This window comes from Austrofundulus limnaeus, unplaced genomic scaffold (assembly GCF_001266775.1).
Source record: "Austrofundulus limnaeus strain Quisiro unplaced genomic scaffold, Austrofundulus_limnaeus-1.0 Scaffold37, whole genome shotgun sequence".
Lineage (NCBI taxonomy): Eukaryota > Metazoa > Chordata > Actinopteri > Cyprinodontiformes > Rivulidae > Austrofundulus > Austrofundulus limnaeus.
Window position 1 is genome coordinate 2,262,053 of NW_013952439.1, and position 11,714 is coordinate 2,273,766.

Sequence of the window (11,714 nt, forward strand, 5' to 3'; positions counted from 1 at the left end):
GTGTATATATATATATATTAAACATTATTTACAAATATTTTCCCCATAAAGATTCTCTTCATTCTCTTCCAAACATTTTTCTCGTTGAAATCCAGCAAATTTGCTCAGTTTTTTYTTGTCTTCTTGTGCTACATTTGTCTTTTTGCTCATAGCTAGCCTTTAGGTACTTTAGCTAGTTTCTGTTACTTTTAGCTACCATACTGATAATTGAAGCTTCAAGATAGCCTTTTGCTGCTTTTATGCTACTGTATATTCTGAGACTTTTGAACTTTTACTGGTTTTAGCTTGTGTCCTGCTCCTGTTTGCTCATAGATAATTTATTTTAGTTTTTAGCCGGCCTTCCGTTACTTTTAGCTTTTGGGAAGTTATTTCACCTTTCAATGAACCCTTTGCTACTTGTAGTTMGTGTTTTACTCCTTTAAGCAAGATTTCTACCACTTTTAGCTTTCGCCTTAAACTGCTATTTTTAGCTAGTCTTTTTGTACTTATAATTTTTACCTAATGTTTTGCTACAATTTAGTTTTAGATTGTTTAGCTACTTTTGACCCTTAGTGTTTTGATTTTTTTGCTTTTAACTAGCATTCTGCTTGAAGTCATTTTCAGCTTTTTAAGCAAATTTCAGCAATTCAGCACTCACTGCACTTTTTGCAGAAAATGCAGTTTGTCTTGTTTCTTGGTCAGCTGCAGAAAATCTTCCTTTCAGACCTCGGTGATTTATACTTACATGTTTGTTTTTAAAGTCCAATCAGGCTCCAGGATAAAGTGGATGATGTCATCATTTACCTGCTTCACTAGGCTGGGAGATAAGCTCCTGCAGCCTCCTGGAACTTTCTGGCTGCTGTTTATGTGACTACAGAGACAGAACAAATTATATATATATATAGTTTTTTGTGCATGTTTTTGGACTGTGGAGTGTAAACTTGAGTACCCAGAGAAAACCCACTTGAACACAAAAGCATCGCACAGAAAGACCCCAGGCTCCGAACCAGGAATTGAACCCAGAACCTATTTGCTGTGATTCATCGGTGCCAGCCACTGGTGTGCTGCCTGCTCACACCACTAGAAAAAACAGAGGCGTATTTAAATGTGTATATTGTTTGAAACACAATAACGTAGACAAGCTTAAAAGTGTTGGAGCTGGTTTGTTTGAGTCAAGATGCTCTGCCTGACACACGTTTAAACATAAAGTGCTTTTTTCTGCCTTCTTCCTGTTTTTTTTAATCATTCCTTACTATCTATAGTTTCATTTTTACTCTCCTCTTTTTCCCTAACTGGCTGCCACGACACATTCTCTCAGTTGCCAACCACTTCCCACTCTGCAGCCGCTGACCTCAACACTGACCTTGCCTTGTCTGTGCCATTGAGATGAGAGCGAGAGATACCACAACCCAAGCCTCTCCCCCACCACGCTGCAGGGCTTGAATTTTGCCTGTCTCATCAGTCTTTTTTGCGCCGGCTTGTTATTCCTTCCAGATCCCAACACTGTTTTTTTTTTTCTTTTTTTGCCTTTGCTTTCCAGCCCATCAGGACCCAGACTGAAAAACGGCGCTCGTGGCTCAAAGAGATATTGAGCTTTGGCATATAGACCCGGGCTGTCGATACAGATTAGGCTGATCAGATAAAGTTTATCTGCAGCGTCTCAGCGTCCTTTGCTCGGGTACCAGCCTAATTCCAGGCTACGATTGATAATGTGACCGAGGATCAAAGCAGATCGAAATTGGTGCCATTGTTTTGGCCAAAAAAAAAAAAAAAAAAAGCTGGCTGCCGGGAGAAGGCATTGTGGAGGTAAGTTTATTTATTTTTGTTTTGCATGTGTCACAAAAGTGATGAGTACAACATACTCGTTGTCGTTTGCTCTGCAGGTTGTTTGTTGCAACTTTCACACTTTGATTTAGTTAAATGCAATCAACTCTGTCTGTAGCAAAATATCTCATGAGCCACTTAACAGGTTTTAATGAAACTTTCAGGAAATGATCAATTAATGCATCSCCACCGATCAGCTTTTAGAGTGGACCCAATTCAAGATGGCCGCTCCAGTCAACCGAACTTAGCAGACATGAAACTGGCTACAGTCAATCATATTCTTAGATATTGAGCAAAACACTGAAAATGGTTGTAGATGAGGGTCCTTCACAACACATACTTCAAGTGATACTCATTGCCTAAAACTTCAGCATTAGCCGTGGGAGTGGACCCCATTGGTCTGTTATCAAAGTACCTCATGACCCCCCTGTGCAGGTTTTAATGAAACTTTCAGAAAGCAATGATTAGCTGTTCATCCATGACTGATTAACTTTTGGAGTCCATCTAATGCTCAAATTAAAAAAGAGTCAACACTCAAATAGCTACATCTCAGTCAGTTTTTCAGATGTTCACCTAAAATTTGGACTGAAAGTAGCAGAAACTGGTTCAGAATGTGAAAAAAGAGGGGACAAAAGACTGCACATAGTGTAATTTAAACATTTTACCAAAGTGGCTACAACACCGTTTCTCAACATGATATGGTATTAAATTAAAACTTCCTCCATAGAGTTCTAGGCTTTTAATTTTATTTTTTGTGTTTAAAATATACACATTTTTGTGTTTGTGTGTCATTATAGCTGGAAATTTAACACAGGCGTCCCATTGAGGCTAAAATATCCTGTCAGTTCAGTAAATTGAGGGTTTTAAGGCCAGTTTGACTATAACCTTTATTGAAAATGAGCAATGTCACCACCAGAGGGCACTTAGAGCATGTTCATTCATGAGAACAGCTGATTACCACCCCTGCATGTCTTTGTCTACCTTCATGTGACTCAGAGTGCCGAGTTTCCTGTTGGAGTTTGAAAGCTGTGTGCAGAAACACTAACCTGCACCATGCAGGTTCACCGGGTCCACAGAGGCACCGTGACCTGTCTCACTCAGGTGGGGACTGTGTATTCCTCAGATTGCAGTGGAGCGAGCTAAAATGCTGAGCTGCTTTGTGGACTATCTCTCTCTCTCTCTATTTTTTTTTTTTTTGTATTAAGCCTCAGAGAAGAGGAGCCGTTCCAGGTAAACTCTAACAAACGCAGCAGGGGGAGACAGCTTTGTCTGTTAAAAAAAAAGCAAATTGACCTTTCAGCAACACAGATGTCGAAAGTGAAAACTCCTCATGTACAATGATTGCACGCTTTATTAATGCAACACAAAAGGGCTATTATTTTCCTTTTTTTGTCTAAACACAGTGGTACATAAAAGTGAAGTAAATTAAATGACCAAGAAAAAAAAACAGGGTGCACTGAGAGCGATGCTCATTGCATGTGGCTGCAGGTAAGCTGGTGTGTGTTTGTGTGGGTGGGGTGTGGGGGTCGCTCCAAACAAGCTCGGGTGGTGAGATGAAGAGGGGAGGCCTGGCAGCAGTAAATGCTGCTCGCCCTCTTACACCTTGTCAGTTATTAGGAGAAGCCAGAGGAGAAAGCTGACATTACTTTGTGCCGTCTACAGAGGAAATAATTGGCTCGCAGGCCGACTCGCCGGCACCTAAAGCACTTGGAGGAGATGTTTTAAGGTTCCACRCAGTGAGAGGGAGGTGGAAACATAAATATATACATACGGTAATGTAAAAGTTTGGGCATAGCCTCATCCAGACTTCTCTTACTCTGATTTTAACGGAGTAAACTATCATTAAATGGCAGAAAAAGCTTGAGCAGTWTCAGTAGGTTGCTGTATTTCTGTACATTTGTCGGGGGAGAAAAGGAAAGCAACACAAAGCAATGACTGGGGAACCAAGTAGGTGTCATTAGAAAGTTTTATGTTTAATCGTTTTTGTTATCWATTAGCTGTGKTATCCATCTTGAATCAGGCTRACTTAAAAGTTTATCAGTTCTCAGACTACTTTCTTAAAGTTTTATTGAAATGTGTTCAGCAGTTTGTGAAATGTTTTTTCTAACAGACAGATTATGTGTAAGACTCTCTGGCTAGAGGCGTCTAAACAGGGCCATTGTCCCCTTGGTCCTCYGGTGGCGTCCCTGACCAAAGGAAGTTTGACCTTTTCAAAAACATCAAGGCTGTGACTTGAGAAACAAATCAAAACTAAAAGAAAAAAAAGATTTGAGAAAGTTTACACTTTGCAGCAGCAGATGTTTCCTTTGTGAATCTCCACTGGGACAACAGCCTTTCCTCCATCTTTACAACAAAAATCAACATTAGAAGATTAGAAATTGGAAAAAAAAAACTGGAAAGACCTAAAGTATCAGAAAGTACGTGTGAATATGTGGAAATGAACACCAAATTTTAGCCCAATATCTGGAAATCTGTGTTTTGCCATTTTTGTGCTAATCTCACATCCGTACACACACATTTGTTCTTCTATCCTCATGAGGACTTTGAATCAACTTCCATTCATTTACCGGTCATTTTGTAAAGGCTAACCATGACCCAAAACCCAAACTAAAGTCAACAGAAACCCTTAACCCACCTTATTTCCCCACTGATAAGGACCAGGCTTTTGTCCCCATCAGAAACAGTGGGTCCTCACCAGGCTGTGTGTACTGGTCAAAATCATCAGGTAATAAAACACGCTCACACAAGTCGGTAGAACATTTTTTTAAAATAGGATCACAAAAACATCAGAAAAACCATTCAAATTATCTGRGTCCATATTATTATTGATGTCATTATCTTTACTTTTATTATCTCAGGTGGTGCAAAGACTTGGACTAAAGGCATTTGTTCCTCCATGACCTTTGACCTCAGCTTACTTCTAAAACTTTTATAGCTCAAATGCATCAAAATGTAGATATTTCTGTCTTATTTTCCGCAGCAGCTTCCAGCTTTCCCTGCAACACAACTTCCTATTTGGGAGATGTTCTCACTTCTCTGCAGAACACTGGTCCCACAACGAGCTGCACTTCTGACCCGATCCGTGTCCTTGTGGTTCTTCTGTCACCTGTCTTTGTTTTCACTAAAGCAGACAGAAAAAGCATAAAGTGGCTGCRCGGTCTGCCCTGTGCAGTTTTTATWGTCTTCATTGACAACGACAAACTCTGCCTCTGAGCTTTTCAACTCTCAGGTTTTCCTTCAAAAGGAAAAGAAAAAAATCTACAAACTATGAAACCTGAACAGAAAAACTTGGTTAACTTGCATCTAATAAAAAAAAAAAGAGTGGGAAAACAAATTAGGACTCTGATTTGTTTGACAATTACAAAAAGGAATTATGGTAAAACTCCAGCAACAATCAGAGGGTATAAATGCTTAAGTTTTATTTAACATTGCAGGATTCATCTCGGAGAAGCATCCAACAATAAACTGATTTCCTGGCACAAGTTTCTCTTTAGTCTTTAAATGCAGCCTGCTGTGAAAAGCGCCTTCTCATTTTGCCAATTTGTGCTTCTTCTTTATGCAAATGTGTTACTCAATTGTAAAAGAAAATAGAAAAAAAAAACATCTGTAATCTGGTGCATCACAGCTGTTTAATGCAATCAGGACTTGAATATCTTAAAGGTTTTGCAGGAGGAGAGGGGCGGGGCTAAAATGATGGGTTTCTTTAATGCTTTGCAGCAATAGCACTGTAGGTTTGCATTCCTGGAGCGTTCAGTCACCATGCAGATCATTTTCACGAGCGTCGGTGAATCATGAAGGACACTTAAATCCGAAGATGTGATCAAAATACAAAAGGGACGCAGCAGTTGGGAGTTTGTTAAAGAAAGTGACGAAGCATTGTTCATTTGCATGCCCTCTGCTCAGCAAAGTCCTTGTTGCTTCCTGTTGTGCTCATGTCAGTGCAAACGTTTACATCCTGTCTGCATAGAGGACGGCTCCTAAATAGAAAAGATTACAGGATTGATAAATACAAGAGAATGAAGCATCAAGAATGTCTAGTGAAAATGACAGAATTAGTCAATTGGGACTTAGCAATTTCCTGTTTTTTTTTTTTTTCAGAGAAAAAAGAACTAAAATATGCTTCAAAAAAAGAACAAGAAAACAGTGAAACCAAGACAAGTAGGTTTGGGGGCTTAAGTTTGGTGCAACAAAAATCACCTTGCAGTTTTGAAAGAGAGTGGAGCTGCAGACGAGCAGCAGCCGTTCAGTTACATAAGCTGCTGGCTGAATGTATATAGTGCCATCGTGTGCAAAGCTGTCCTCATTACATTCCTTTTCTTCATTTTTGCTTTGTTTACCTCAGTTTTTTGACATTCAAGTAGACACTTAAAAGTGTTATTAGACAGAAGTGTTATTATGTTTACACACACTAAAAAGTAGCATATTTTTATGCAGAGTGGCAAAAAAAGTAAGACTTTTGCTTATTGTGCAACTGAGTCTCAGATAAGTTGGGGCACTCTGGTAAATGGATAATTACAGCACCTGGCAGAGGGTGAATGTTTAAGAGGTGTGCGAGAAAAACTTTGCAGGTTTTATGTAAAACCACCAACAMTGAAAGGCAGTTAGTGTGTATAAAAAACAGAAAATAAAATCTCTGTTTGCATTTATTTCACTCTTTAAATCTGGGTTCAGAAACACTTTAACTTTCAGTATTCACAGCTTGTATTTGAACAAAATCCAAAACTATCAGCAGCGTCTCAGGGCTCGTGATCTTTTGAAGGTATGTTAAGGTGGAAAACTTTTCTTTGGGGGAGGGAGGGTGTAGTTCGGTGGCTGGGTGGTCTTCCAGTTGTGAAACTGGGGGGTTTAATCTGGTTAATCCCCATCCCTGCTTCGTGTCAAAGTGTCCTTTAGGCAAACATCTGAACCCCCACCCACGCTGCSCCTGATGTGCTTATCGCTTGTCTGATTTTCTCACTTGTAAATCGCTTCAGATGAAAGCTTGTGCTACATGATGCAACGTGATGTAATGTTTGTGGAGTCAAAACTCAAAAGCAATTTGGGAAAACACAAACATGAGAAAGTCAGGGTCGAAGGAGCTCAGAGTTTGTTCTGAGTGCCTTTAGATTAAACTGACAGTTCAGACCTTTTAAAAGTATGGTTCTGTGGACACGTTATTAACAATTAGTATCTTACCTSCTGCAGATAKCATTTAAACTCCTTATGTTTGGAGAAATAGTTTATTTTGACAGAAACGAAGAGCTGAACAGCTGGTTTGAGTGAAATTAAGTGAAAAGTGAATTRCTATGTCTTAAAACACCAATCTTAAAAAAGCGCAGTTCATGCAAGAGCCATTTTATAAACCTTTAAGATCACAGTTATTTACATCAAATTAAATTTATAGTTTTATATGGAAGCACAATTAATGGAAGCAGCAGCTAGCTGTAGCATTTCCAGTGCATTCTAAGACCCTTCAAGCAGGGATTTCTGCAATGTTCCTGCCAGAATAACTCAGCTCYGCTCTGATTTGTCATCAGCTCATCAACTTGATCAGTTTTAAATTCTGTTCCTCCAAACTGGAGCCATTCAAAAAGCTACCTGCATCAGGTAAGATAATTGTTCGCATTGTTTCACAGAACTCCACTCAAAAGAAAGTGAACTATTTCTTTAAAACACGTGTCAAACTCAAGCCCCACGGGCCAGATGTGTCCCGCCATGTCTTTTTAAATGAGAACTTCAGAGACGTGTCAATGGCTTAAATCAAGCCGTAAGAACTGTTTCTAAGCAGGAAATACCACGTAGAGCTCAGTTATTGTTTGTTAGCAGTGCTCAGCAGAAGCAGGACAAGGAACGTGATGATTCGTGTTTAGTTGAAATTAAATGTGAAAAATCAAAGTGAATGAAAACTACATGACATAATACTCATGTGACCCTCAGTGAAAGTGAGTTTGACACCCCTGCTTTAAAACCTTTGTGAAGGCACAGTTATAATGAATGACAAACAGGGCTTATTTTTGTTATTATTTACCCCACACCTTTTAAAGAAGACTTACATCACATGTCATAAACRCCCGCTTTGAATGTGATAATCCATTAAATGGACRTTATTAGCCGTTATCAGTCCCATTGAATGGCTTCAGACTAGCTTCAGACAGTCCCGACTGTGCTGCCTAGTGGATTCTCCGTCCCATAGAATGGCTTCAAACTGTCAGCTGGTTAATATGAGGCACAAAGCCACTAAGGTTAATTTTAGAGAAAATGACATGGGCAACGATAAAGTAGACCAGACTCAGGCGGTAGCAGATTGTTGCATTTCAACGTATATGGCAGTGTTTCCCAAAGTTGGCGTCGGGACCCAAAGTGGGGTCCCGAAACATCAAGGTGGGGTCCTGAAAAGATTTTCTGAATTAATTTCATTTTTGCCTTAGTGAGTGAGGAGTGAGGTTAGTGCATTTAAAAATGGATAAATGTAGAACAAAATATTGTTACTATGCCCATGTTTTGTTGACCTGATACAAATGTTTATCATCCAAAAATGCTTGTGGGCACAGGTCTCTGCTACTGTTATTTTGTGGGTCAAAAGCTGAAAAGTTTGGGAACCACTGCACTTTGGTTCCCAAAGTTGGGCTTGGGACCCAATAATGGGTCATGAAGCACCTTGGATAATCTCCAGAAATCAATTTAAAGGTTAATAAATTAATTGCTAATATAATATTTTCCCTATAACTATTACAAAAACACAAAATAAGTATACATATACTGTAAGTATTTATATTTGTGTACAAGCTGTTTAGATTGTCAAAAAGCCTGTGTTTTTAGGGTTATAAACAAAGTTTATGTACTCAGACCAGTAATWTTTGGGGTCACAAGTTTTTGCCATGAATATTTTGTGGGTCAGAAGATAAAAAGTTTGGGAACCACTGGTATATGGCACTGGTAACCCRTTAGGGGGCACTGTTGGGACAGTCTGAAGCCATTCTATGGGACTGATGACCGCTAATAACGTCCATTTAATGGACTGATAACATCCGAACCGACTGGTCAAAAATGGTGGCAAAAATTGCCTGGCTCTGACATAAATGAGTTCAGGTGCCCAGCTAACCTCCTTGTGGTTTGAATCTCTCACATGCTKAAGTATTTTGTGCATTTTAACAGAACAAAGGTTTCAAACAAAATGAGGAGCTGCTGGAAATGAAATCTGATCAAGAGAGAGAAAAAAAACATATTTTAAGTCTCAGCAACGGTTTTCTGTGGTTCAAAATCTTTCAAAAATACTGACACAAACTGTTGCGATGCAGTTCCATATTAAACATGCACTTGTTCTCCAAAATAAAAATAACAGTGCTGGCATCAGTGTTGTCACAACTATATTTTATCTAATGAGGCTGAATGATTTCAAACCTCTCCTTTTTTAGTCTGAACTTTCAGGAAACTTGGTACTTTAGATGCAACAAGTGTTCTCGTTTTCAGTCATTTTTTGCGGTAAAATCACAAGTTCGTTTCTCTGTGGTCTTTCAGAAGACCGTGAAAGACAAAAGCACCAAGGTGTGAAGCAAAGGGAGCAAAGAGCAGGCAGGAAGAGATGGACCGCTGTTCCTGGTGCCACTTGGAAACGACTGATTCTGCCTCCTCACGCTTCTCGTGCGAAGAGTGGTCGTCCTCTTTGTTTGGGCCGAGGGGCTCTCTGTTGTAAAGAATCGATTTGTGGCCAGCCCCATGCCATTCCCCWCGGACGTGTCAGTAATGAGGCTTTTCTCGGAGAAATAGAACGAGTCYGAGGTGTGGGGGGAGTCAGAAGGGGAAGCTTCCTTTGTGCCAGAGATGAGATGATCGATGTTATTCGGGCCGTCAGTTGCAGCCTGGTGATTAATGGTTCCGTGGGTCAAGGCGGAAAAGCTGATGGGTGTGGTTGAGAAGGCGGTGTGCTCTTTGTTTAAGGTCGCGCGGGGCGGTTGAGGCGTGCTGAGCAAAGCAGAAACCGACAAGTACCACCATGGAGTCGCGGCGGCTTCAGAAGACGTGGCGCTCTGGTCGGAGTCGCTGTAGGGGGCGAAGTGCCAGCCTCCGGTCCTGTTGGGGTGCGCCCCTCCACACACGGGCTGGGTGTGGCAGGGGCAGCCCAGGACTCGTGTCGAGGTCTGCTTAGTCCAGGAGAGCAGGTAGTCCATGTCGGCATAAAGATGGCAGGCCCAAGGGTTGCTGCCCAAAGTGAKGACCCTAAGTGAGACCAGTTTGTCCAAAACTCCCGATGGCAGCGAGGAGAAGCGGTTAGCATGAAGGTAGAAATGAGTTACTTTCGTCAGTCGGTCCAGAGAACCGGGCAGCACCTTCACAAGCAGGTTGTGAGACAGATCAATGGTCTCCACGTGTGTGGGCAGGTTGGTGGGCAGAGTCCAGAARTGATTGCAGCTCAGGTTGAGTGTCCTCAGATTAATCAGCGTGTTGTTGATGAAGATGGCCCTCTGCAGATGATTGTTGGAGAGGTCCAGCGTTTTCAGGTTCCACTGGAAGGCCGTGTCGTTCTTGTCCAGCAGCTGGATGCGGTTGGAGGCGGCGTGCAGCTGCCAGAGGGAGCGGGGCAGGTCTTCGGGCAGCCGGCTCAGCCGGTTGTGAGACAAGTCCAGCCTCCGGAGGTGGGAGTACGACGCCAGCTCGTCGTCCAGGCTGCGAAGCTGGTTGTGGGACAGGTTGAGGGAGCGGATGTTGTGCTGCAGGCCATGAGGCAGCTGTTTCAGGCCCCTCTGGGAGCAGTCCACCTCTCTGTGGCTGTGGGTGCAGGAGCACGTGGAGGGACACACGGCCAGGACACGCAACCCCAACCACAACACAAGGACAAGTTCCAGAATGGTCTCTTTTGGACAAAGCTTCAGTAGCGCAGGCCTACTGGGAAAAAAAAAAAAAAACACAAAGAGGAAAGAATTTTATTGTTTTGGTAAGCTCACATCCTCTGTGAAATGAGGCTTCTACTGACAGATTGTACACATATTTCAAGCGCTATCCCTACAAATAAATGTGCTTCACGAGCAAACTACACCTCAAACTGTAAAAGCACTGTTTCTCTATTAACATTTAAACTCTATTGAGACATATCACCCGGCAGAAAGAAAGATGAATCCCTGCAGTGATTTTCCCTGGCATCGGCTCGTGTTCAGTCACTGGCGGTTGTCGGTTGACTCAGTCCCGGGCTCTCAGAGGAGGAAAAAAATTAGCCCAATAGATGGGCTTTTATTAACGACTCCACAGAGAACTCATGTATCAGCTGCTCCAAAGGCAGGCAAAGACACAGCTGTAGGGGGGGAGCAGCTCTGCACTGCTGAAGCTGCAGTGCTTCTTTGCGGACCAGGGTGTGTCTGATTGGAAAGCAACAACAACCTTAAAAGAAGCCTTTAAAAACGCGTTCATAACTCACCTTCTCATCTTATCACTTCCAGTCCTCTGCTCCCTTTTTAGCTGTCCAGCAGCTCTTCTGCCTCCTGCTCCTGCAGCTCGGTACCAGCTGATGCTCTGGCGCCGGTGGAATTTGAAAAAAAAAAAAAAGAAGAAGGTTTTCCTGCTCTGTATCTCTTCTAGAACTTGACCCCAGCTCACTTGTCCRGTCCACGTGTTCCTGCCCTGCCTGGCATGAAAGAGCCCAGCTCCCTTTCTCCTCTGTGAACGCTGAGAGTTCACTTATGCATCTTGTAGATCTTTTTTGGGGTTGSTGCGATCAGGCACTGCAGGCTCTGGATTTACTGTGTGCAGTGGAAGTGAGGGGGGTGGGGGGAGGTATTGGGAAGGAGAAATGGAGCGCATAATGGTGGGGTTTCTCTGCATACAAGAATTCCACGAGGGCGACACCTGAAGTCTCTTTTTTTCCCCTTGTGTTTAGGATTTACCTTCAAACCAACAACTGCTGTTTATGTTTACTTTAACAGGCTGTTTGTGTTCAGGAT

The 11,714-nt window shown here is 42.0% G+C and overlaps 1 protein-coding gene and 1 long non-coding RNA gene across 2 annotated transcripts; both read right to left on the reverse strand.

Annotated features, from left to right (window-relative positions):
* Nucleotides 1-5,137: 5,137 nt before the first annotated feature.
* Nucleotides 5,138-8,033, reverse strand: LOC106516445 (uncharacterized). Its single transcript, XR_001310103.1, has 2 exons — nucleotides 6,001-8,033; nucleotides 5,138-5,780 (listed from the first exon to the last, which is right to left on the reverse strand). It is a non-coding gene; the product is annotated as an uncharacterized LOC106516445 (long non-coding RNA).
* Nucleotides 8,034-8,799: 766 nt separating this feature from the next.
* Nucleotides 8,800-11,411, reverse strand: LOC106516442 (oligodendrocyte-myelin glycoprotein). Its single transcript, XM_014006814.1, has 2 exons — nucleotides 11,192-11,411; nucleotides 8,800-10,665 (listed from the first exon to the last, which is right to left on the reverse strand). Exons 1-2 carry the CDS (start codon nucleotides 11,197-11,199, stop codon nucleotides 9,297-9,299), a joined length of 1,377 nt encoding a protein of 458 aa, XP_013862268.1. The 5' UTR covers nucleotides 11,200-11,411; the 3' UTR covers nucleotides 8,800-9,296.
* Nucleotides 11,412-11,714: the final 303 nt, after the last annotated feature.